Source organism: Anoplophora glabripennis, unplaced genomic scaffold (assembly GCF_000390285.2).
Source record: "Anoplophora glabripennis isolate ALB-LARVAE unplaced genomic scaffold, Agla_2.0 scaffold682, whole genome shotgun sequence".
Lineage (NCBI taxonomy): Eukaryota > Metazoa > Arthropoda > Insecta > Coleoptera > Cerambycidae > Anoplophora > Anoplophora glabripennis.
The window spans coordinates 111751-134287 of NW_019416883.1; the positions used below are offsets into that span (position 1 = coordinate 111751).

At 31.6% G+C, this 22537-nt stretch overlaps 1 protein-coding gene across 1 annotated transcript in view; it reads right to left on the reverse strand.

The window, feature by feature from the left end:
• Window positions 1-975: 975 nt before the first annotated feature.
• Window positions 976-22537, reverse strand: part of LOC108912398 (neurexin-3-like) — a 28916-nt gene continuing 7354 nt past the window's right edge. The window contains exon 2 of the mRNA XM_023455626.1: window positions 976-1049. Within this exon, the coding sequence (XP_023311394.1) occupies window positions 1038-1049 (12 nt within the window). The 3' untranslated portion in view covers window positions 976-1037. The remainder of the gene's footprint in view (window positions 1050-22537) is intronic.

Here is a 22537-nt window from a genome sequence, read left to right on the forward strand (position 1 = left end):
AGATTCTGTAGATTCGTGTCAGATAGAAGTCTAATAAAGTTAAAGTTAAATAAAGTTAAACAAAATAACTATGAACAAAATAATTACTTATTTCCAGGAAAATATTAGTTTATTCGGTGAACATAAATGTTTGTTTTGCTGCCAAGCCGGCTTAAAAGAGTCCAGTTTTAATTGCTTTTACGGGCCGATATTTCCTAGAATATAAGCCGCTTAGCTTAAACGTTTTAACTAAAATAACTTGCCCATTGGAAGACATCCATCACCCCATTACTCCGACCTACGCGTGATATTTTAAAGTTTGGATAAATGGCCTGCAGGAAATCGCAGGACCTGCGACTAATAAATCCCCTGGGATATATGCCTTAAAGCCCATTTATACCGTTTGAAATAAAGACTGGGACAAATACACTACATTATATTTTCATCACGCCCAGATGAAAGAGCCGTTTGCGAAGTGCGAGGCGAAAGAAGCGATTTGTTAAAACCCGTGTTGGATCGTTTCAATTAAGCAACATTAGCATTTAGATTTGAGGAGGGAGGGTTTCGGTTCGACCTCTGTTTAGATATTTTCCGAATATAGGCAGAGCCAGCAACATATTTATCTTTCTGTGATTTGTGGGTGCCATTAAAATGTAACTGTGAACAAGGCCGGTACAAACTTCTCACTCTAAAATTATATTCACAACTGCGCCATTTAGAGAACGAATTAAAATATTAATTTACAAGTACGGCTTTTGAATTGCAAGATGTAACGTAGATGATTGAAATGAAATCATTGTGGTACGTGTAACGGCACTTTTGAATTAAATATAATAATCTCCTGATAAATTAGTGAACAATATCAAACGTACAAATTACATAAAGCACTTTTTATTCTACAAAGAAATTAAACCTACGAAAACAATTGTATGAAATATTAGAACATGCAATAAGAATATAATTAGAATAAGATCTACACTATGTAATGTGTTGATGCAACATTGGGCGATCCTGACTTCTTGGATGACCTCGTCTCCTTTCGTGCTTGGCCCTGTGATTTATATGGTTTCCTAGAAAAATAAAGAAGACAGCACAATAATTGTTTCGTCATGGATTTAGGCAGATCATTTTCATTTTAGTTTTTAAGCTCGAGCATGGTATACTCAGCAGTTTTTTAAGCTTGAGTTTTTGCGTTTTTTTAAATTTAATTTTAAGCAGATTTCTGCGATAAATTTTGATTTAATGATTTGTTTTTCAAGCTCGAGTATCTTGGACACTCGGCAATTTTAATTTTATTGTTTTAAGCAGTTTTCTGCAACTAGTTTTAATTTTGTAACCTATTTTATTTATGTTAATTTTATTTCTTAATTTTTGCGTTTTCATGAATTTGGTTTTAAGCAGATATTCCTGCATTTTAAAGAATGCTTGTTTATTTTTTGCAATATTTTACTTATGTCACATATAAATAAGTACACTATTACAATTGCCAATTATTGTGTTAAGCTTCTAGAAGATCTATTAGTTCATCTAAACTATTAATAGAGTTGATCGACTCGCTATCGTCAGTCATACCATTTGAGAATTCTTTAAGTTGATCAACTGCGACTGTGACTTTGTATTTCTTATACGCTTTCATGCCCTTCAAGACTGTTATTTCATACCGGTCATTACTCGTGACATCAAAAATTTGGTATGGTCCTCCATATTTCATTCCAGTTTTTCTGGCTACATATTTACTTGCATTTGCCGATCCGTTCCATAGCACTAAGTCACCTTTTGAATATTTCTTTGGCAGTATACGTTTTTTATCAAACTGCTTTTTCATTCTAATAGCTCGCTTATCCATTTTCATTTTAGCGTGGACTCTATCCTTTTCTCTATCGACGTAGTTTTCAGGTGCCTCTAAAGAAGCATGTTTACTTTGATCAAAACCAAAGTCGGTGTGGTGTGAACCCTATACTGGAATTCACTATGTTATTAATATCCCAAACAACATTAGGTAACACGGAATACCATTCGGTCTGATCATTAATGGACGTATTAATGGCATTTTCAAGTGTTAAGTTGAAACGTTCTACTTGTCCTTTTGACCGAGACGAAGCAACACTATTTAAGATGAGTTCATACTGATGTTCATGGCAAAACTGATTGAAATTTTTACTAGTGAATGCTTTACCACGATCAGACAAAAGATCCTTCAGAATGTGTATAGCTTCTTTAGAATTAGTAGTTTTAACTGGCCCCGGAAATAGAAATTTTGAAAATGAGTCAACAATCATCAAAATGTAGCTATAACCACCTGGACATTTAACATAAGGGCCTAAATGGTCAATATGCCAGGTGTGTAAAGGTTTAGTTTGTTTATTGATAGGATATAGAAAGCCTTCTCTCTTTTCTTCTTTTGTATGCGCAGTCTATGCAGGAATAAACGTATTTTGTTATAAACCGGGTCATACCCTCAAACCAAAAATTTTCTTTGGTTAGTGCTTCACACTTCTTATGTCCAATATGACCAATTTCATCGTGGTAAGATGTTAAAACTAGGCGGATTTCGGAATAACTTATTTTAATCTGTCTTTCTATACAGTCGTCCATTCCTTTCGAAGTATGTACTCTTTCACCTGTTAGTTTTTGTAAGATTAATCTAATTTTATCATCTTGCATTGGAATACAAAGGAGTCAATCATTAACATCGATTTTCATTATACTAGGTGTAGGAATGTTTCTGCTTAGGGCATTTTGTTCTCCGTTTCGATGCTTGACTTGAAAATTGAAATCTTGAATACTTAGCCAGCAGCGCGCTATTCGCGGCAATAAGTCACGTTTATTGAAAGTAGAACATACTGCTGAACAGTCAGTTACAAGAGTAAAGTGAATACCTGTTAAGTATATCCGAAACCTCTTGATGGCTTCGAATACAGCTAAGGTTTCTAACTCGTAAGAATGGTAAATGCGTGTTCATTGATAGTGGTACTTCTACTGTAATACATTATGGGTCTCAAACTATCGCCATGCTTCTGTAAGAGTATTGCAGCAATTCCTTTACTACTGGCATCGGTACGTAATTCTTTCTTGGGTCAAACATTGACAAAACTGGTCTAGACGTTTACTTTTTTTTGATAGTTAAAAAAACTTCATCAGGAGATTAATTCCATTTCCATTTTGCGTTCATTTTTAACAATTTTATTACAGGTGCTACAATAAGGGCATGATTTTTAATAAATTTTCTAAAATAGGAACTTAACCATAAAAACTGTTTAACTTGGTGAACAGTTTTAGGTTTAGGAAAATTAGACATGGTATTCTGGCTCATTACTCATCACGAAAACAGTAATTTCGTATCTCACTTCTGAATTGTAACTAAACTTTAACCGATGTATGTTGCAGTTATGTTTAACGTCTTAACTAGACACATGGAATGAGAACACGGGATGTGTAGAAGAATACTACAACTATGAATGGTTATTGCTACTCAATGCCTAATTCAATATGGCCATACTGGCAAAAGGCGACCTGCAATGTCGCAGGTACTATACATTTTTCAGTAAAAAGGAACTTTTTTGTTTTCAGTGTTACACTATTTTGAAATAAAATTGATTTCAAATTATATGTTACGTGAACAGAAGTCCGTACACAATAATGCTTTGGAAACAATTCAATCACTATTTGAGAAAAAGAAAAAAAAATCTTGTCAAAAACTGTTAATACCTAGGATGCCATGACATTGAAAGAAGTGAAATACATGGAACCACATGATTGAGGACTTCAAATTATAAAAGTCCCCGTACACTTATGTCTAATTTCGGTTTGTTTTCAAGATACATGATGTTATTTATTTATTTAAGTAAAACTAACTCAAATACCTCTAACAGTGTTTAACATACACTGAAAGAAGTGTGCTTTACTCTTTATTAGATTTCTAAACGCCATTATTACTCAATTGTGTGTATTTCTGCTACGGAATTAGAATTTAAATCCAATCCAAATAAATTCTGGACCTTCGTCAACTCAAAGAGAGGTAACTCAACTATCCCATCTACAATGGTTTACAATAATATATTATGTAGTGACAACAAACAAATCGCTGATGGTTTTGCAGACTATTTTTCAACTTCGTTTATCGCATCTAGTAGTTTCAATAAAGACAAGCGTTCGTATAACAATGCACTTACTATTGCATATAACTCTATTTCTCTCAATGATGTATTATTTTCTATCAAACAATTAAAGCCTAAAATGACTATGGGTCCGGACTTAATACCCGCTTTCTTGATTAGAGACTGTGCTAACGTCTTCTCAGAGCCTCTTTTCACCATATTTAACTTAATTCTGACATCACATACATTCCCTGATCAATGGAAAATTTCAAGAATATGCCCCGTATATAAAAAAGGAAGTAAAAATGATATCGCTAATTATCGACCTATTGCAATACTGTGTAACTTCAGTAAGGTTTTTGAAACTGCTATACATCGTGTCCTCTCCTTTCAATTAAAAAATATTATACTTCCTGAACAGCATGGGTTTATGGAAGGACGGTCGACAGTCACTAATTTAGTATGCATTACTCAGTTTATCAGCGAGGCTATAGATCGGGGAAGCCAAGTAGACGTAGTCTATACAGATTTTTCGAAGGCGTTTGACCGTCTCGACCATGGACTTTTAATGGATAAATTAAGCGCTTTTGGACTATCGTCAGACTTTCTTGAACTAATGAAGTCATATTTCACTGGCAGAACTCAGTTTGTTCAAATTTCTGGTGTTAAATCTACTGAATTTGCCCAGACTTCAGGTGTTCCGCAAGNCCTGCCACAAATTTTTGGAGCACCCTGTATATTTTAAAATATTTTTAAAATGTGTCCTGTTAGCGTACTTATCACCCTGTAGAAATAGTTTTTTGATAAACTTTAGCAATTCGGAGCAAATCTACTTTAACCAATCGTTGACTCACCCTGTACAAATGGAACACAAAGCTTACAACACATAATAATATATAAGTAATTCATTATACCTAACCTCTATTTCATAGAAGCATATTTATGTGCTTTTTAGTTAAACTCATTGAATGAGTATAGATCAGTGTTTTTTTTTAATTAAAAGTTGTATATCCGTTATAAAATAGACACACATTTTTCTAGAGAAACAGTTTAATAAACCCATGTCTTTTAGTGTAGGCTGGTGAAACTTAATCTCAACAAAAATAAAATTTTACTGAACTTCTGACCCGAACTACTGATCAACGGCGGAGATTCTGGGAGAAACTGCAATTAAGAACCTTAGAACTTCNAGCTACATTTTTTATTGATGGCCAGTATCCTCCTCAAGGATTTCATCAGGAAGCATTTTTCAAGCGTTTCAATATGAGTAGCTTGTCTCAAAGACGCAAGTTAAATTCTGTTATTTTCTTATACAAGATCTTGAATAATAACATTATATGTGAAGATATATTACAAATGATCAATTTTCATATTCCTAGAACTTATACACGACATTTACACCTCTTCGCGACCAAGCATCATCGTACTAATTTATATAAAGTGTATCCGGTTCACCAAATGATTATTGGTTATTCTAATATTGAATCTCACATAGACATACTCTGCTCCAGTATTACTCAAATTAAAAAAATGTTCCTTTGAATTTTATGTTTGTATAAGTATGTTTTTGCATTTGTTTGTAGTGTATTATAGCATTTTAATATTATCTGTCTGTTCCCTGTTTGTTTTAGCGTATTACTGACATAGTTGTATAGTGATTATAAACCATATTCTATATTAAATTATTGTATAACTGGTATACAACGTTGTTTATATTCTTTACAAATTGGTTGATATAACTGTTATTAAGGTATTCCATACCCATTACTAAAACCTCTAATACTAATTATAAGTTTTATAATAATAAATGTATTAAAACATGACATTATTTTAATTTTTAGAAATTTTATCGTAGAAGTTGTAAATTGAGATTCTAACGTAAGCATATAACAAACATTTACGTATTAAACATGGTGACAAATCACTCCCAAAACCGTCCAGTTTAGTAACGCTATATCCGTGTCTTTTCGTATTACATTACTTTATATGGGAATTTCCACTCTAAGAATGAAACATTCCCTTAAAGGTTTACTTTATTTTCTTCTAATTCAATTTCATCTGGTTGATTGACTTTACCCGTGCTCTTTATTGTCACCGTTAGACTTCTGTTCGTCCATCTTATGTAAAGCTTAACATCAGCGGTCTCTAATAGAGCACACAAATTTTTTAAGATTTAGACAAGATTTAAATAGGAAAAAACAAAACAATCACAAACCATAAAACAGTTAGATACTTACATAACTTTCTACTTCACACATCGCTGTATGATCATGTATCACACAGAACATGTGTCAATACTGTCGCAGCGGATTGTCGGAAATTTTACGATCATAAACGATTATGCACCGAGAAGTGACGATCACTTGAACATTGTAAAACGCGTTTTACACATTAAAAACGGAAACATAATTATTATGAAAACGAATAATTCTGTTAACACAACTGTTATTACAGATTGGGATATTGGCCGTTATACAACAAATATTTCGACTATACAAATGGAACACAAAGCTTACAACACATAATAATATATAAGTAATTCATTATACCTAACCTCTATTTCATAGAAGCATATTTAACACGTTGACTGCGGTACATACCTCGGGGGATATCTACTCATTATAAAAAATATGCGAATCTCAATAATCACATTTTTACTGTATCGTGTGGAAGTTGCAGAATCTGTAGTTTTTAGAAATAACGATTTTTCTATTATTTTCTTTTCAAAACTCTTTGCGAATGAAAACGTTAATATCCTAGGATATATAGTTACAGATACATGCAAGTGTATAACATATCCCCAGGGATATGTACCACACACAGAAGAAGTTTTGTTACATATCCCCGAAGATATGTATCGCAGTCACGGACAAAGTACATTGAGATTATCTCGCAGTCAACGTGTTAAGTGCTTTTCAGTTAAACTCATTGTATGAGTATAGATCAGTGTTTTTTTTAATTAAAAGTTGTATATCCGTTATAAAATAGACATACATTTTTCTAGAGAAACAGTTTAATAAACCCATGTCTTTCAGTGTAGGCTGGTGAAACTTAATCTCAACAAAAATAAAATTTTACTGAACTTCTGACCCGAACTACGGATCAACGGCGGAGATTCTGGGAGAAATTAAGAACCTTAGAACTTCCATGCCTCTAAAGAAAAGGATCTCTTCCGTTTTATCCAGTAAGCGAGTCATTTTGGAGTTACTAATTAAATCTTAAACTATGCTCACCTCACAGTTGATAATACTATTACCGGTTTAATAGAAATTTATCGTCATAAATATGATTTCAAAGGTAGTATATATTAAGTAGTAAAAAATATAGTTGGTGTAGAAGTTACAAATTTTTTGAAATTGTTTCAAAAAATATAGCCATTATCTGGTGAAAATAACATTTAGAGATTTTTAGCTCTCTTAGAAGATATTTTTCCCATATGTCCATATAAACTTTTTCTCTCCTTTTTACTCGAAAACGCATTGATCCTAATAATATTAATCTTCAATCATTGTCCCTGATAACAATTATTAGTTGTTTTCTCTGTGTAATTTCTAACCTATGTAATTTCTAAAATTAGAAAGAACTAGGACACATGCACTGTTAACAGACCCAATCTTGCATATATAATACTGCATATCCTTTTAGTAAAAAACTTTACTGTCTACGTTTTCTAGCAAGCAAAAGGCTAGATTAATTTGGTTCGCAGCGATTCCAAGCCTCCTGTGATTCTGATGTTAACATGTCTTACGTCGGATCGGTTTATTTCCCCCCATTATTCTTTACATCCTGAGATTACCTCGATTCGCTAGCAGCTGAACCCTGTAATACTGTCGTCGCTGCTCCCTACAAATTTGTGCTCACCCCTTCATTCGTCTGTCGGCAATTTTTTTTTCCGGAAAAGTTTGCTTCACACTTCAGAGTAGGTATCTACTTTAATGTAGTGTAGCATATTTATTTATATTATGAATTAGCTAGGTACTTGTTTTGCAGAAATATTTTGATACAGAAATTCCTTTTAATTTTTGCATTTTCTTGAATTTGTTTGTTTGTTACAGTTTCTTATACATATATTCAAAACAAAATAAGAATAATTTGAGGAATTGAAAATTTACGAACATGGAAAAGAACGTAAAAAGAAAACTAAAGTAGCCTGCGTTTATTTTGCTAAACGGTGATACGTGTGTTTCATAATCCTACAATTTTGATAGTTGTTGGTTGAACATTCTCAACAACGTGGTAAGTAAACAGTAAAATAAATATAGAGTATTTGACACCTTATACGATCTTATGGTAGATAAACAAAATAAGTGTTCAGAATGAAAATAAAAATGTTAGCTGTTCATGACTGTATTGTAATGCTTATCATATAATTAGAAACAATTAACTAATTTCTCAGTGTGAGATATTTTTGGTTAGGCAAAACTAAATTTATAAAATCAAGCCTTTAACTGGACCTTTTGCCACAAGGGGCCATTTGTTTACAATTTTCTCTTCAATGCAGTTCAAAAATACTATCCAATTAAATTTAAAAAGTAATAAAATTAAAGTTGTTTTAACTTTTTACCACCTACGGACAAAAAATTATTTATTACACAAGATAGTATCGTTATACAGTCTGTTTGATTACTCGTACACATAAAAACCCCGAGCTATCATTTGGTTACCCATTTTTGGACGCCCTGTAAAGTATACAGTGTGTTTCACTTAAAGTCGGAACACCTCCATATTTACGATGGTGTTGTCCTATTTTCAAAATTCTTTTTTTTATTTGGTAGTACTCAAAAAGGCCTACTTTTTAATATTATATTTTTTGACATGTGATAATTTCTATGTCCTACCCTTTTCTATCATTAAGAAAAGACCCTCAAAAATTAAAAAACATACTAGACATATTTTTAAGAAAGAAATAAATAGAATTTTCAATTTGACGACACCTCAAAACCCTTTAGAGCTTTAGCTTTTACATGTTGTTTACATGCAAAATAGGTGCAAACTTCGAAAAATTTCACTCATTGTAGTGTCGAGTATTAACTGTGGAAAATATTTTTAAAGTATTTTTTTCATTTATTTAATTAATTTTTCCATTCATTTTCATTGGATTCACTCATACAGGGTGTTTACTGTTTTCTATTAGTCCACTGTTCAATACGTCTCCTCTTATTTCTAATAACTCTGCTTAACTGATGTGATGTCATTTGCCAACATGCTTATCCAATTCTATTACATAAATCTTCTGGGGTCTTGTTTAATACACTTTATTTTTAAAAGTTCCCCATAAAAAGAAATCAAGAGGCGTCAAGTCTGGAGCTCTTGACGACAACTCAACTAACGGACTGTTGTGACCTATCCACTTTCTCGGGAAAATCTCATTTAACCAAATGACTTACGATGATGAATATACATGATGAATAGGCGCTCCATCTAGTTGAAGGTAGAGGTTCTGTCTTATATGAAGAGGAAGTACATGTACTGGATCTCAGAAATCATTATTTAAAAAATTTAAGAAAATGTCTGTGTTTAGATTAACGTTAAAAAGAAGGTCCTGATTATTGGATCACATAAAATTCCATAAAACAATAATTTTTTTAACTAAGATTTATGTAATAGAATTAGACAAGCACGTCGAGAAATAACACCACATCAGTTGATGAGAGTTATTAGAAATAAGAGGAGACGAATTGAACAGTGCATACAAAATGGTGGTGGGCTAATAGAAAACTAATATTTAAATATTATTTCGTTGTGAAACTCATTTCTGGTACGATAAAAAAATAATAATTTCATATTACGGGCATCCTGTATGAGTGAAGTCAATGAAACTGCCTGGATATACCTACGCTTAATAAAATTATGGAAAAATACGCTGAAAATATTTTCCACTTTTAACATAAGGCATACTGCAATGAGTGAAATATTTCGAAGTTTGCACCTATTTTGTGAACACCCTGTAAAAGCTATATTAATAAAACTTTGTATTTAGGGTTTTGAGGTGTGATCAAATCGAAAATGCTATCCACTTCTTTCTTAAAAAATGCCTAACATATTTTTTAATTTTTAAGAGTCCTTTATTAATCACAGTAGATCACATTTCGAAAAATATAATATCAAAAAGTAGGCCTTTTTGAGTACTGTCACATAAAGAAAAGAATTTTGGAAATCGGCCAAAGCCATCCTAAATACGGAGGTTTTCCGACTTTAAGTGAAACACACATTTTTAAATGGAATGTTATTTTCTCTATACTGACGCATAAAATTTATTTTTTCGTCACACTGTCGATAAATGGCGACGTTATCCTAATTTTTTTAAACAGGATTAAGTATATTATACATTTTTTGCACGTTTTATTAGATTTTTGTATACTCTTTCCAACTATATCAAATTATAACGAAATTTTTGAGAAAAAATGAGAAAACCTTCAGCCTTTGGCTTTAGTTTACGGTGCTCGCTTTCTAAATCATAGCAAATAGAAGGCGCTGGAAAAACAATTTTGCATACCGCTCTGTCACTTATCGGTTTGTTTGTAATTGTTGTGACCTTTCAACTTAAAACAAGTTGAATGAATTTAATGAATTAGTTGATATACTGCAGGCTTATTATGAATGTAGAAAAACAGTTAACGACTTTACATTACAACGTCATCCTAACAGAATTATTCCTAACAGGAGAAAGTTTAGTAAACTTGAAGCAAATCTAAGACAGTTAAGGTATAGGAAAAACATGTACGTAACAATAACTTAGTACTATTAATAAATAAATAATTGTACAATACAGTATTAAATGCAAACAAAAAACGTAAAATGAATGTGAAATTCAAATCCTGTCCATTACTTTCGATACATAATTCGCATCTTCGAATTGCACTTCTATACTCCACGGTCGAAATTATAGAATAGAGAGTGATTCATCGCTAGCTTTTGGACTAGTAAGGGGGATAAAGCGTGCCGGGAACGAAAATCCATTGGCGTTTCTGCGTAAAAGGCAACAAGATATAGAAAATAATGAAAAAATATAATAAAACATATCATCTAATATTTTTTACGGTTTGCTATAACAGGCACTTTTTAAAACGTCCCAATTGTGTTTTTTTAATTTATAAATTTATTATAGCCATGGAAGTAGACCCCTCGTCTACGCTTATGCTTTGACGTTTCTCAGGACGGGTTAAATCAAGTCCGTTTACACCACAGACCACCTAGACTGGCTTATAGAGCGACTTTGGTGAAAACACTTTGGAGCCTGATTTGGAGCCCAGCTCAGTCGTGTCCTAGCATTTGACGTGTACGCATCGCTGTGATTTCGATAATTAGACGTTTTATCATGGGCAAGTGTATTGTAAAACATTGTATAANCCAATTAAATTTAAAAAGTAATAAAATTAAAGTTGTTTTAACTTTTTACCACCTACGGACAAAAAATTATTTATTACACAAGATAGTATCGTTATACAGTCTGTTTGATTACTCGTACATACAAAAACCCCGAGCTATCATTTGGTTACCCATTTTTGGACGCCCTGTAAAGTATACAGTGTGTTTCACTTAAAGTCGGAACACCTCCATATTTACGATGGTGTTGTCCTATTTTCAAAATTCTTTTTTTTATTTGGTAGTACTCAAAGAGGTCTACTTTTTAATATTATATTTTTTGACATGTGATAATTTCTATGTCCTACCCTTTTCTATCATTAAGAAAAGACCCTCAAAAATTAAAAAACATACTAGACATATTTTTAAGAAAGAAATAAATAGAATTTTCAATTTGACGACACCTCAAAACCCTTTAGAGCTTTAGCTTTTACATGTTGTTTACATGCAAAATAGGTGCAAACTTCGAAAAATTTCACTCATTGTAGTGTCGAGTATTAACTGTGGAAAATATTTTTAAAGTATTTTTTTCATTTATTTAATTAATTTTTCCATTCATTTTCATTGGATTCACTCATACAGGGTGTTTACTGTTTTCTATTAGTCCACTGTTCAATACGTCTCCTCTTATTTCTAATAACTCTGCTTAACTGATGTGATGTCATTTGCCAACATGCTTATCCAATTCTATTACATAAATCTTCTGGGGTCTTGTTTAATACACTTTATTTTTAAAAGTTCCCCATAAAAAGAAATCAAGAGGCGTCAAGTCTGGAGCTCTTGACGACAACTCAACTAACGGACTGTTGTGACCTATCCACTTTCTCGGGAAAATCTCATTTAACCAAATGACTTACGATGATGAATATACATGATGAATAGGCGCTCCATCTAGTTGAAGGTAGAGGTTCTGTCTTATATGAAGAAGAAGTACATGTACTGATTCTCAGAAATCATTATCTAAAAAATTTAAAAAAATTTATGTGTTTAGATTAACGTTAAAAAGAAGATCCTGATTATTGGATCACATAAAATTCCATAAAACACAATAATTTTTTTAACTAAGATTTATGTAATAGAATTAGACAAGCACGTCGAGAAATAACACCACATCAGTTGATGAGAGTTGTTAGAAATAAGAGGAGACGAATTAATTGAACAGTGCATACAAAATGGTGGTGGACTAATAGAAAACTAATATTTAAATATTATTTTGTTGTGAAACTCATTTCTGGTACGATAAAGAAATAATAATTTCATATTATGGGCATCCTGTATGAGTGAAGTCAATGAAACTGCCTGGATATACCTACGGTTAATAAAATTATGAAAAAATACACTGAAAATATTTTCCACTTTTAACACAAGTCATACTGCAATGAGTGAAATATTTCGAAGTTTGCACCTATTTTGTGAACACCATGTAAAAGCTATAATAATAAAACTTTGTATTTAGGGTTTTGAGGTGTGATCAAATCGAAAATGCTATCCACTTCTTTCTTAAAAAATGCCTTAACATATTTTTTAATTTTTAAGAGTCCTTTATTAATAATAGTAGATCACATGTCGAAAAATATAATATCAAAAAGTAGGCCTTTTTGAGTACTATCACATAAAGAAAAGAATTTTGGAAATCGGTTAAAGCCATCCTGTCGATAAATGGTGACGTTATCGTAATTTTTTTAAACAGACTTAACTATATTATACCTACATTTTTTGCACGTTTTAATAGATTTTTTATACTCTTTCCAACCATATCAAATTATAACGAAATTTTTGAGAAAAAATGAGAAAACTTTCAGCCTTTGGCTTTAGTTTACGGTGCTCGCTTTCTAAATCATAGCAAATAGAAGGCGCTGGAAAAACAATTTTGCATACCGCTATCCATCACTTATCGGTTTGTTTGTAATTGCTGTGACCTTTCAACTTAAAACAAGATGAATGAATTTAATGAATTAGTCGATATACAGCAGGCTTATTATGAATGTAGAAAAACAGTGTAACGACTTTACATTTATATTACAACGTCATCTTAACAGAATTATTCCTAACAGGAGAAAGTTTAGTAAACTTGAAGCAACTCTAAGACAGTTAAGGTATAGAAAAAATATGTACGTAACAATAACTTAGTACCTACTATTAATAAATAAATAATTGTACAATACAGTATTAAATGCAAACAAAAAATGTAAAATGAATGTGAAATTTAAATGTACTGTCCATTACTTTCGATACATAATTCGCATCTTAGAATTGCACTTCTAACTTTATTTAATTTAACGTTATGTGAAATATTATTTATTGCGGTACTAATTCTGTCTTTCAACTGTTATTTGGTGGTGTGCCATAAACTGCACTTTATACGAAACCCCAGAGAAAGAAATCCAATGGATTAATATCTGGGGATCGTGGCGGTCAATGTATGGGTACTCTTGTACCGATCCAGCGTTCTTCAAACGTAGCATTCAAATAATTTATGTTTTTTTGGCATTATTGTGGAGGTGCACCATCCTGTTGGAAAATAATATAGACATACTCATGAACTGGTAATTCTTCCAGATACTCTTGTAACTCATCTCTCAAAAATTTGTTATATCGTTCACCAGTTAAAGAACCATCAAAGAAGTATGGCCCTAATATTTCTGAACCTAGCATACCACACCACACATTATATGGTTGGAAAGAAAATAAAAACGTCAATCACAACGTGCAAAAAATATCGATGACGTCACCACTCATCCACAGTGTGACGAAAAAAAAAATTGTGCGTCAGTATAAAGAAATTAACAAAAATATACTTATATATACTTTACAGAGTGTCCAAAAATGGATAACGGAGTTATAGTTCGGGGCCTTTATAATCAAATAGACTATATAGGAACCACTACTATGCATGGATAGACTGGTATCATCAAAGATATAAAAATATTTATTGTTAATTTTTCAGAATACTTTGTAGATTATCTATATCTACACAGGATCTATTTCAATTTAGCATTATGCTATAAAAGTAAGTTACCCTTTTAATTTGTGAGAAATTTTTATACAACATATCCAATGAAAACAGTTTCAATTTTTACTTACCGTACTGAAAAAGGTACTCGTAGATCAGTTACACTTTTCCAACAAGTAGTAAACTTGCAGGCATACAAATTTACCTAAAATTATTATCATTTCCATTATTACCAGATACTACTGAAAATCTATGTCACCAGGTTGTATAAATATTGCCGCAGCTACAGTCAATTTTAAAATGCCCTTCAATGTATATTTGTGTCAGTATATGTCACATGTAATTACATAAATTTGTAATGAACATATTTCCATTAGCTTCGAACAAGAGACTCTATTTAATGCAAGCGATAATTATTAGTGATGAATAAACTCACAACTTGACAACTAGTAATTGATAAAAGCAACTCGCTTTGCTATAGGTTAATTTAAAAAGGTATAATATTGTGACAATAATATGAGGAATAATAAAAGGAAAACGTGAGAGAGAATTGATTAATTGAGTTATCTAAGCAATTCCTTACGAATATTTTCCTGCACTGACAAAACTTTCACTATCAGACAATTCTTTGGATGATATTATTGGCAGTCTTTCTAAACATTGTGCGTTTATAGAAGTTTACTCCGTTCCATCCGTCTAAATTTAGAGTCACTTAGGGACTAAGAGACTACTTCACTGATCTCGAAAGGGCCACTAGGTCTTGTATTTCCTACCTATTGAGGTTATGCAATTACCGAGGCAATTACTAAAATAACTGTTATATTATTTTGTTATTTTCTGTTCATTGACCCAAACCGTAGGGTCACCCCTGCAACTCGTTTGGTGTTAATCATATTGGACATGAGTTACGTGATACGTGATTAATTTCATGGAAATAATTTTACTAATTTTAAAAGACTACTTCCAAATTTTTTGTTATTCCATTGAATCGCAAATACTGAATTTTCATTTAATAATATAAAATGAACTAAAATTGTAAATATTAGCACAACTAGCATTTATTGAATAATGCAACAAAATCATGTTTGTTTGATTTTGAAACGAATATTTGTTCAAATTTTTATTACATACCATCTGAGAATAATTAGAGTTTTTATTTGTTCTAAAAGCAATTTATTAAATGTGCACCAAAATTTGGTTTCATTTATTTCTCAACATCTAAAGTACATATCCATTTGAATCTATTGAATCTATTTGAAATCTGCTGTTCCAGTATTCTTCTGTATAGCTAACAGAATTTGTTTAGTTCAAAATTGATGATGCAAGAGCGCAATACAAAAAATTTGTTTCAACCTTAACATATGAACTAAATGTACACAGTGCAGTGATCGTTGCTTTTTTTGGATAAATTCTGTATTCAGTCTAATATAATAAAATGGTTTTACTTAAACATATATGAAACTTTATTTATAGAAACGTGATAAATATTTAGTAATAATTTTTATTACATTTTTCATACTAAAATTGCGTCATATAGAAATGATATAATAAAAATAATGGTATTTGATTCTTCCCTTTTGACAGGTGCAAAAAATGTCCTATTTCTTAAAAAAAAATATTTCTCTGATAAATAACTATTTTCCTTACTTTTGGCAGGTGTAGAAATGTCTCATTTCCGATTTTTTTTTTTCGTAAAACTCTACTGGAGTTACTATACCATCACAGAAAAATTATATGTATATTATACACTGAAAAAAAGTTGAATTTGGTTCGGTAGTTTTGTCACCAACATCATATGACATTAAAATCTAATATTATTTTCAATCGTATAAATATAACTAATTAATGATAATTACACCACCATCAATTATAATCTACTGGCGTTGTAGTATTCGAATTTAGCACAGCATAAAGGATGATTTTAGCTTTAATATTTATTCATGCAAAATGACTAAAGTGCGATGCAAAAAGTTTTTTCTGCTGCTAAAGAGGGAAAGCTTTTAATTGTGTTTAAGCACAGAAACTTTTCTTTGAAAACAAATACGTAAAACATTCAATCTGGTGATTTTGTATAATTAAAGTGAACGCAATAAAACAACAACATTTTTCATTTTTAAAGAGATTACCCATGTAGAATTAAAACAACAGTATGTCTAATTCAGAAAAATAATGCAGAAATCGTGGAAATCTTTTGGGAGATTATAGATCTTTCCAGTTTGAGAGAAAAGGTCTCCTAAAACCAAGGTATGTTTGTTAAGGCTCACCTTATATTTTTATTCTTATTAAGAAATCCGGATTTTATTCTATAAAGGTACATTCGGAAACATTGCGCAGAAGTACTACCGACATTTATTATAGAAATTAATACAGAGTGAAATCATGATTTCGACTTTTATTGCAATAATCTAAGGTCCCATTCTTGTGTGAAACCTTGTTTTAAAAAATGAAAATGAAGAATTCAAAATTCAACAGGGTTATATGTATAAATATAGTACATTTAGTAGTAAAAAATTCAATCAATAAATCTATAATCTGAATTTATTATCAATTATCAACCTAAAGTTTTCTTGCATTTATAATCCTAAACATAAGTTTACGCAAAAACTTACATTCTACACCTTTATATAAAATATAGCATGTCCCCTAATTTCACTGCCAAATATTGACAGTGGTTAAAAGATATAAAAAGTTCAAATGAGCTAGCTCAATTCTGACTCTTTCGAATGCATAGCAACTTGAAGATTACCTCTTTGATAATGTTTTTGATTCATGACTACTTAGTTGTTGAACAAAGATTCAAGAAATGGGTTGTGTGTGTACAATTCATTTTTCATGGTTACTTTAATATACAAATGTCAATTTTTTTGTCTCTGAAAATGTAGAGGGCCAGTTTTTGAAGAAAATATCAAAATATGTCAAATACGACATAGAGAAGAATGTGATGTTTAATTTCATATACAAATAAGTGTATTTGTATTGAATTCATTATTCACTTAATTATTAAATATTAAGCATCGTCCATCGACCATCAGTGTTAAAAAGTGAAAGATTCCAGACAAAAGTTTTTATTTTGTAATTCCACGATAGTGACAGTGTAACTTTTATAAAGAAGTAAAAAATAAGAATTGCGTGCCGATTACATTAAGAACGAGATTCTTATTTCTTACTTTGCTTAATTTTTTGGTTTGTGCACAAACTAGTTCTACATTGAGCCGAGAAAACAATGCATTTACTATTTCCGAACGTGTCGATATGGTGTTAGTGTATGGTGCAGCTGGAGAAAATGCTACAGTGCGTTCAGCGGCTGCGAGATACGGGAAGTGTTATTCGTCGAGGAGAAGGACATGGTCAGCAAGTGAACCTTAATGTTGAAGATACAGTGTTGGAAAATCTTGACGAAGACCCCACAATTAGTACTCGACGACACAACAAGTAGGAACCCCATCTCGTACCGTACATCGCATCTTAAGGCGCTAGCTGTTGCATCCCTATCATCTACAACCAGGTCAACAAATTTTACACCCGGATTGTGATCAACGAATGCGTTTTTACAGATGGTTTTACGGCAATGTGACAATCAAGTAGACTTTCCTGCTTATGTTTGTGTAACAGATGAGGCGACATTTACCCGTGATGAAGTGAATTTCCATAATATGCACATATGGGCCGATAAAAATTCTTTCGCGATTAGGGAAACTCATTTTCAAAACATTGGTTCTCGGTAAATGTTTGGGCTGGCATAATAGGCGATGTTTTTGTGGGTCCATATTTCTTTGAAGGACGACTAAATGAACCAACATATGCTGATTTTTTGGAGAACCGGTTGCCTGAATTATTGGACGATGTAGCATTACAAGTTCTGGCACACATGTTTTATCTTCAAGATGGGGCTCCTCCACACAGTACTCGAGAAGTAACGACACTTTTGAATGAAATGCTTCCTCAGCTATGAATTGGACGCTTTAGTCCTGTGCCGTGGCCACCTCGGTAACCCGATCTAACTCCGATGGACTTTTATCTTTGCAGTCACTTGAAGTCATGGGTTTACAATACTGCAATTGCTACAGTGGAAGAATTGCGAAACCGTATACTTGAAGCTGCTAACACAATTGGGTGAATACCTGGAATATGGGAAAATATTCTTCAAAATTGGGTGTGTCGGTGCAATGCCTGTATCCGCGCTAATAGGGATCATTTTCAACATTTTCTCTAGAAATGGTAAGTTTTATTTAATTTTGTTCCATATTTTAACAGAGTTTGTTGGCAACTACAGATGCTTACGGATGTGTTTTTTTTTGCGATCTCTTGCAGTAACAACAATGCATTTACGATAGTAATTACTACTAATTAACATAATAAGAAAATATGTTTTTTTTTAAATATCTATTTTTCTTAGTTTGTACTTTTGCATTGAAAAATTACCCAAAAATTGAGAAAAATGTCCACTAAAATATTAATGTTTAGCAAAATCTTTTAAGTTTTTCAAATTTTCATTAATCTTACATGCTTCAAACTTGAGACTTGCATTTACAGGAAAAAATTGGAATTTACTTCCGTTAGAGAATAAATTAAGAAATACAAGACAGTATACAAAAAAAAACTAAAAATGTATCCGAATACTGTGAATCACAGCACGCTGCAGACAAGCAACACAAATACCCAATCGGTGTATAATATAATATTTAGTACATAACGTTTTGATTGGTTGAGCTTTAGTTATAAGTTATGAGAAAGTATTTGCTTTTTCACAAACTCTAGCTTCTGCTATAAGATTATTAAAGGGATAAGCTATGTAATCCAATCCTCTCATGGCAATAGAATTTAAATACCATTTATCAAGGTGCTCCCTGTAGAAGTTTGGCATTCGAATTGAGAGTCACCCTATATAAAGACCGTTAGTACTTCTCAAATATGTTTGAATAAGAGATGCCCTTTTACGGAGAGCACTGTTTAAAATTACAAAAGCAATTAATCTTAAGGTAGACAATTAGGCGTAATCAATTCAAATTAATTACCTCAAACTTTCCGTGAGAGGATCCGTATCTGCGTAGCCATCGCCTTAAAAAAAGATTCGAGGATTTAAGCGGCTGTTTTAGCAGCTAATGGGGCAATACATTTGGCAAATCTTGAAGCAAGCTTATTGTTAATGTTAATTAATTTCATCTAAACCCTCGGATTTTTTTCTGCTGGGCCTCGTTAGCTAAAAGAGCTAGTGGAGAAACCGGAGGAGCAATTTGATTATTATTTTTTTGTTTATAAAGTCGTAGACGTTATCGCTCTACGATTGTATACGGTGCTTCGATTTGTATCGAGTTATCTTCGCTTCCTAAAAAAGTTGTTGGTCCACAAATTGAATTTTAATCCATTTTTTGGGATGACTTCGTCACTTTTTAAGATATTTCAATGAAGTTTGATATACAGGGACCTGTCGCTGAAATTCATTGTCCGTCAAACAAATGAATTCAGTTTCTGAACGATCAGCCTCTAAAAGTGGCTGCTGATGAAACAAATGTTGTAACTTGGACGTAACAGTAATGTAATGGGACAATGCGATATTTTCTCCACTTTTTTATCTACAAAATGCTGACAAAAACTGTAGCAATTCTTTTTTTATTTAGAAACATCTATAGGTATTATAGGTCCTATAAAATCGGAATAAAAATAAGAAAGCTATGACTGATTTTTGAAAAGAAAAATTTGTATTTTTTTCCAAGTAAAATCCAAATGTATAGTAATTCAATTGTTTTCTCAATATATTATTAATAAACTTTTCTGTATCTTTAATACTTTTCGAGATTCCTGCATTGATATTTAAATATGTTGTACCTATCTGTACAGGCTGGTCCATTTTTGATGGGAATTTAAGGTATTTCAGAAACTACTAAAGATATGATAAATCTGACACGACGCGACGTTCTCAAGCTCGATTTTCATGGCAAACTCGACTGTCAAATCAGGTATTTGCTATCTTCATTTGTTTCTGAGTTACAGGGCGTTTCTTGTTATTGTTATTGAACGTATCTGTATCTTAGCTGTTAAATAAGTTAGAATTAAAGTGAAAACTGCACAAGACCAATTATTTGGCGTAGAATTCAATGCCAGTATTAGATTTTTAGTAGATCTTAAGATTTCGGAGTTATGACCCAAAGTTATATTTTTTTAAATGGAAATCGTAGATGACCATGTCCTGAAAAATAGAGTTTTTTTGCTTTTTAGCAGTATATCACATACTATAGTTATTTTTACAAACACAGGAGATACGTGGTGTTTTATATATAAATTATGTATATATATTTCCTTTTTCCTAAATGAAAATACATATAAAACTATAATTCCTACTTTTACAAATCTCACATCTGTTGTAAAAATATGACGTTTATTTTAAATGCACAACATATACTCGTATGATAATATAATACTAACGAAATTTTAGGAGATAGGTGGATAGGAACAAACGGACCGATCAGATAGATAGGTTACATGATTTGAGTCTATTGGACTTTTTCCTTTGGGGTTTTCTAAAAAACATATTTAAAATTCCTTTATACTCTATCGAGAAACTTCGACGAAATGTTAAAAATTATTTTAATAATATTTCTAATATACATTTAATGAATGCTACCCGAAGCGTTGCCAGAAGATGCGCGAAATGTGTGACAGTTGAAGGACGACAATTGAATATTTAGATGATGATGTAGGTACTTACTATTATTTAATTTACGTTTAATATTGTAACTTGAGTTGAAGTGGAATAAAAAATTGAAAACTCTATCTTTTTTTATCTGTAATATATTATGATGCTGCAATTAAGATAACTAGTGTTTTATGTTTATGTATTTCTATGTATTATGTAGTGTTGAGCGCCAGTGGAAATATTATAAATTTTGACTATTAATTTAGAAAATATAATTTTATTACTTACCAAGCTAGCTTTTTATTTGTTATCACTCAATTTGATATTTTTAATATAAATTGTAATTTAAGGATTATTTGTTTTTTTATAAAGTATTCTGGATTTAAAATGAGATTCTATTTTACTTTTGATTATTTGTATGACAACTAGATTACCTATGTTAATTTTGCATAAATAAAAGATATAAAATTTAGTAGAACATGAGGTCTTATCTCAGTAGTCGGTTCATAAATTAATTTTTACTTGTAATTTAATTTAACAAAAAAATTAAATAATATTGTAATCTGGTTTCAAATTTTATATTGATATAACAAATGATAAACAAAGTAATAGAAATTTATAATCATTTTTTTTAATGTCCCTATTTACCCTGCGCTAACTTATTTCTACTCTACAAACATTCACTTATTATCTATACATACATCTCTACTATCCGTTCTTTCTTTTACTGTCCACGATTTCTTACGTAGAAATTTTCTTTCTGCTACTTCTCTCCTGTCCTCGTCCTTCTATTCGTCCGCTCACTCTCTCCTTGTGGTCAGTTAGTTCCTTTCTCAGTATCTTGTCTCGCTCTGCTGGCTGTGATTTCTCGACTCGCCTTAATAGCTACTAACTAGCTACTAATAGCCCCCTCCTTATCTCCTTTATTCTTAGCTTAGACAATTCAAATACTTTTTAGTAATATGACTTATTTGATAGTTACGCTTTATTTATCTGCCAATTCTCCTTTTTCTTTCTTCTAACACAATTTTTTCCTCAAGAAAATTTTCTTTCTTGTATATAGCTTTTTCTTATACAATCTTCTTTTTCTCTTTTGACAATTAATGTCCTCTCTCCTGTCTTATTTATTATTCTATTATTTTTTTTTCTTCGTCTCATTGAGTACAACTGCACTGCACTCTTATTTTTATATACAATTTTTTATTTTTTTTTTTAATTTAACCAATCAGATTACTTTTACTTTTACATTTCCAATTTAACTTTTGCAATATTATTTATTCCTATTTTGCTATACAGGGTGTCTCATAATTAGCTGCCAACCCTGAACAGGACGATTCTATGATCAAAACTAAGTAAAAAAGTTCATATGAACATGGGTCCGGAAATGCTTCCTAAGGGCACAGGGACCCATTGAAGAGGGAGGAATGGAAATCATTTTTTTGCAATATCTCTCAATCGCGTTGTGATAAATGAATGAAATTTGGTATACACAGCTAAATTTTGATGAGC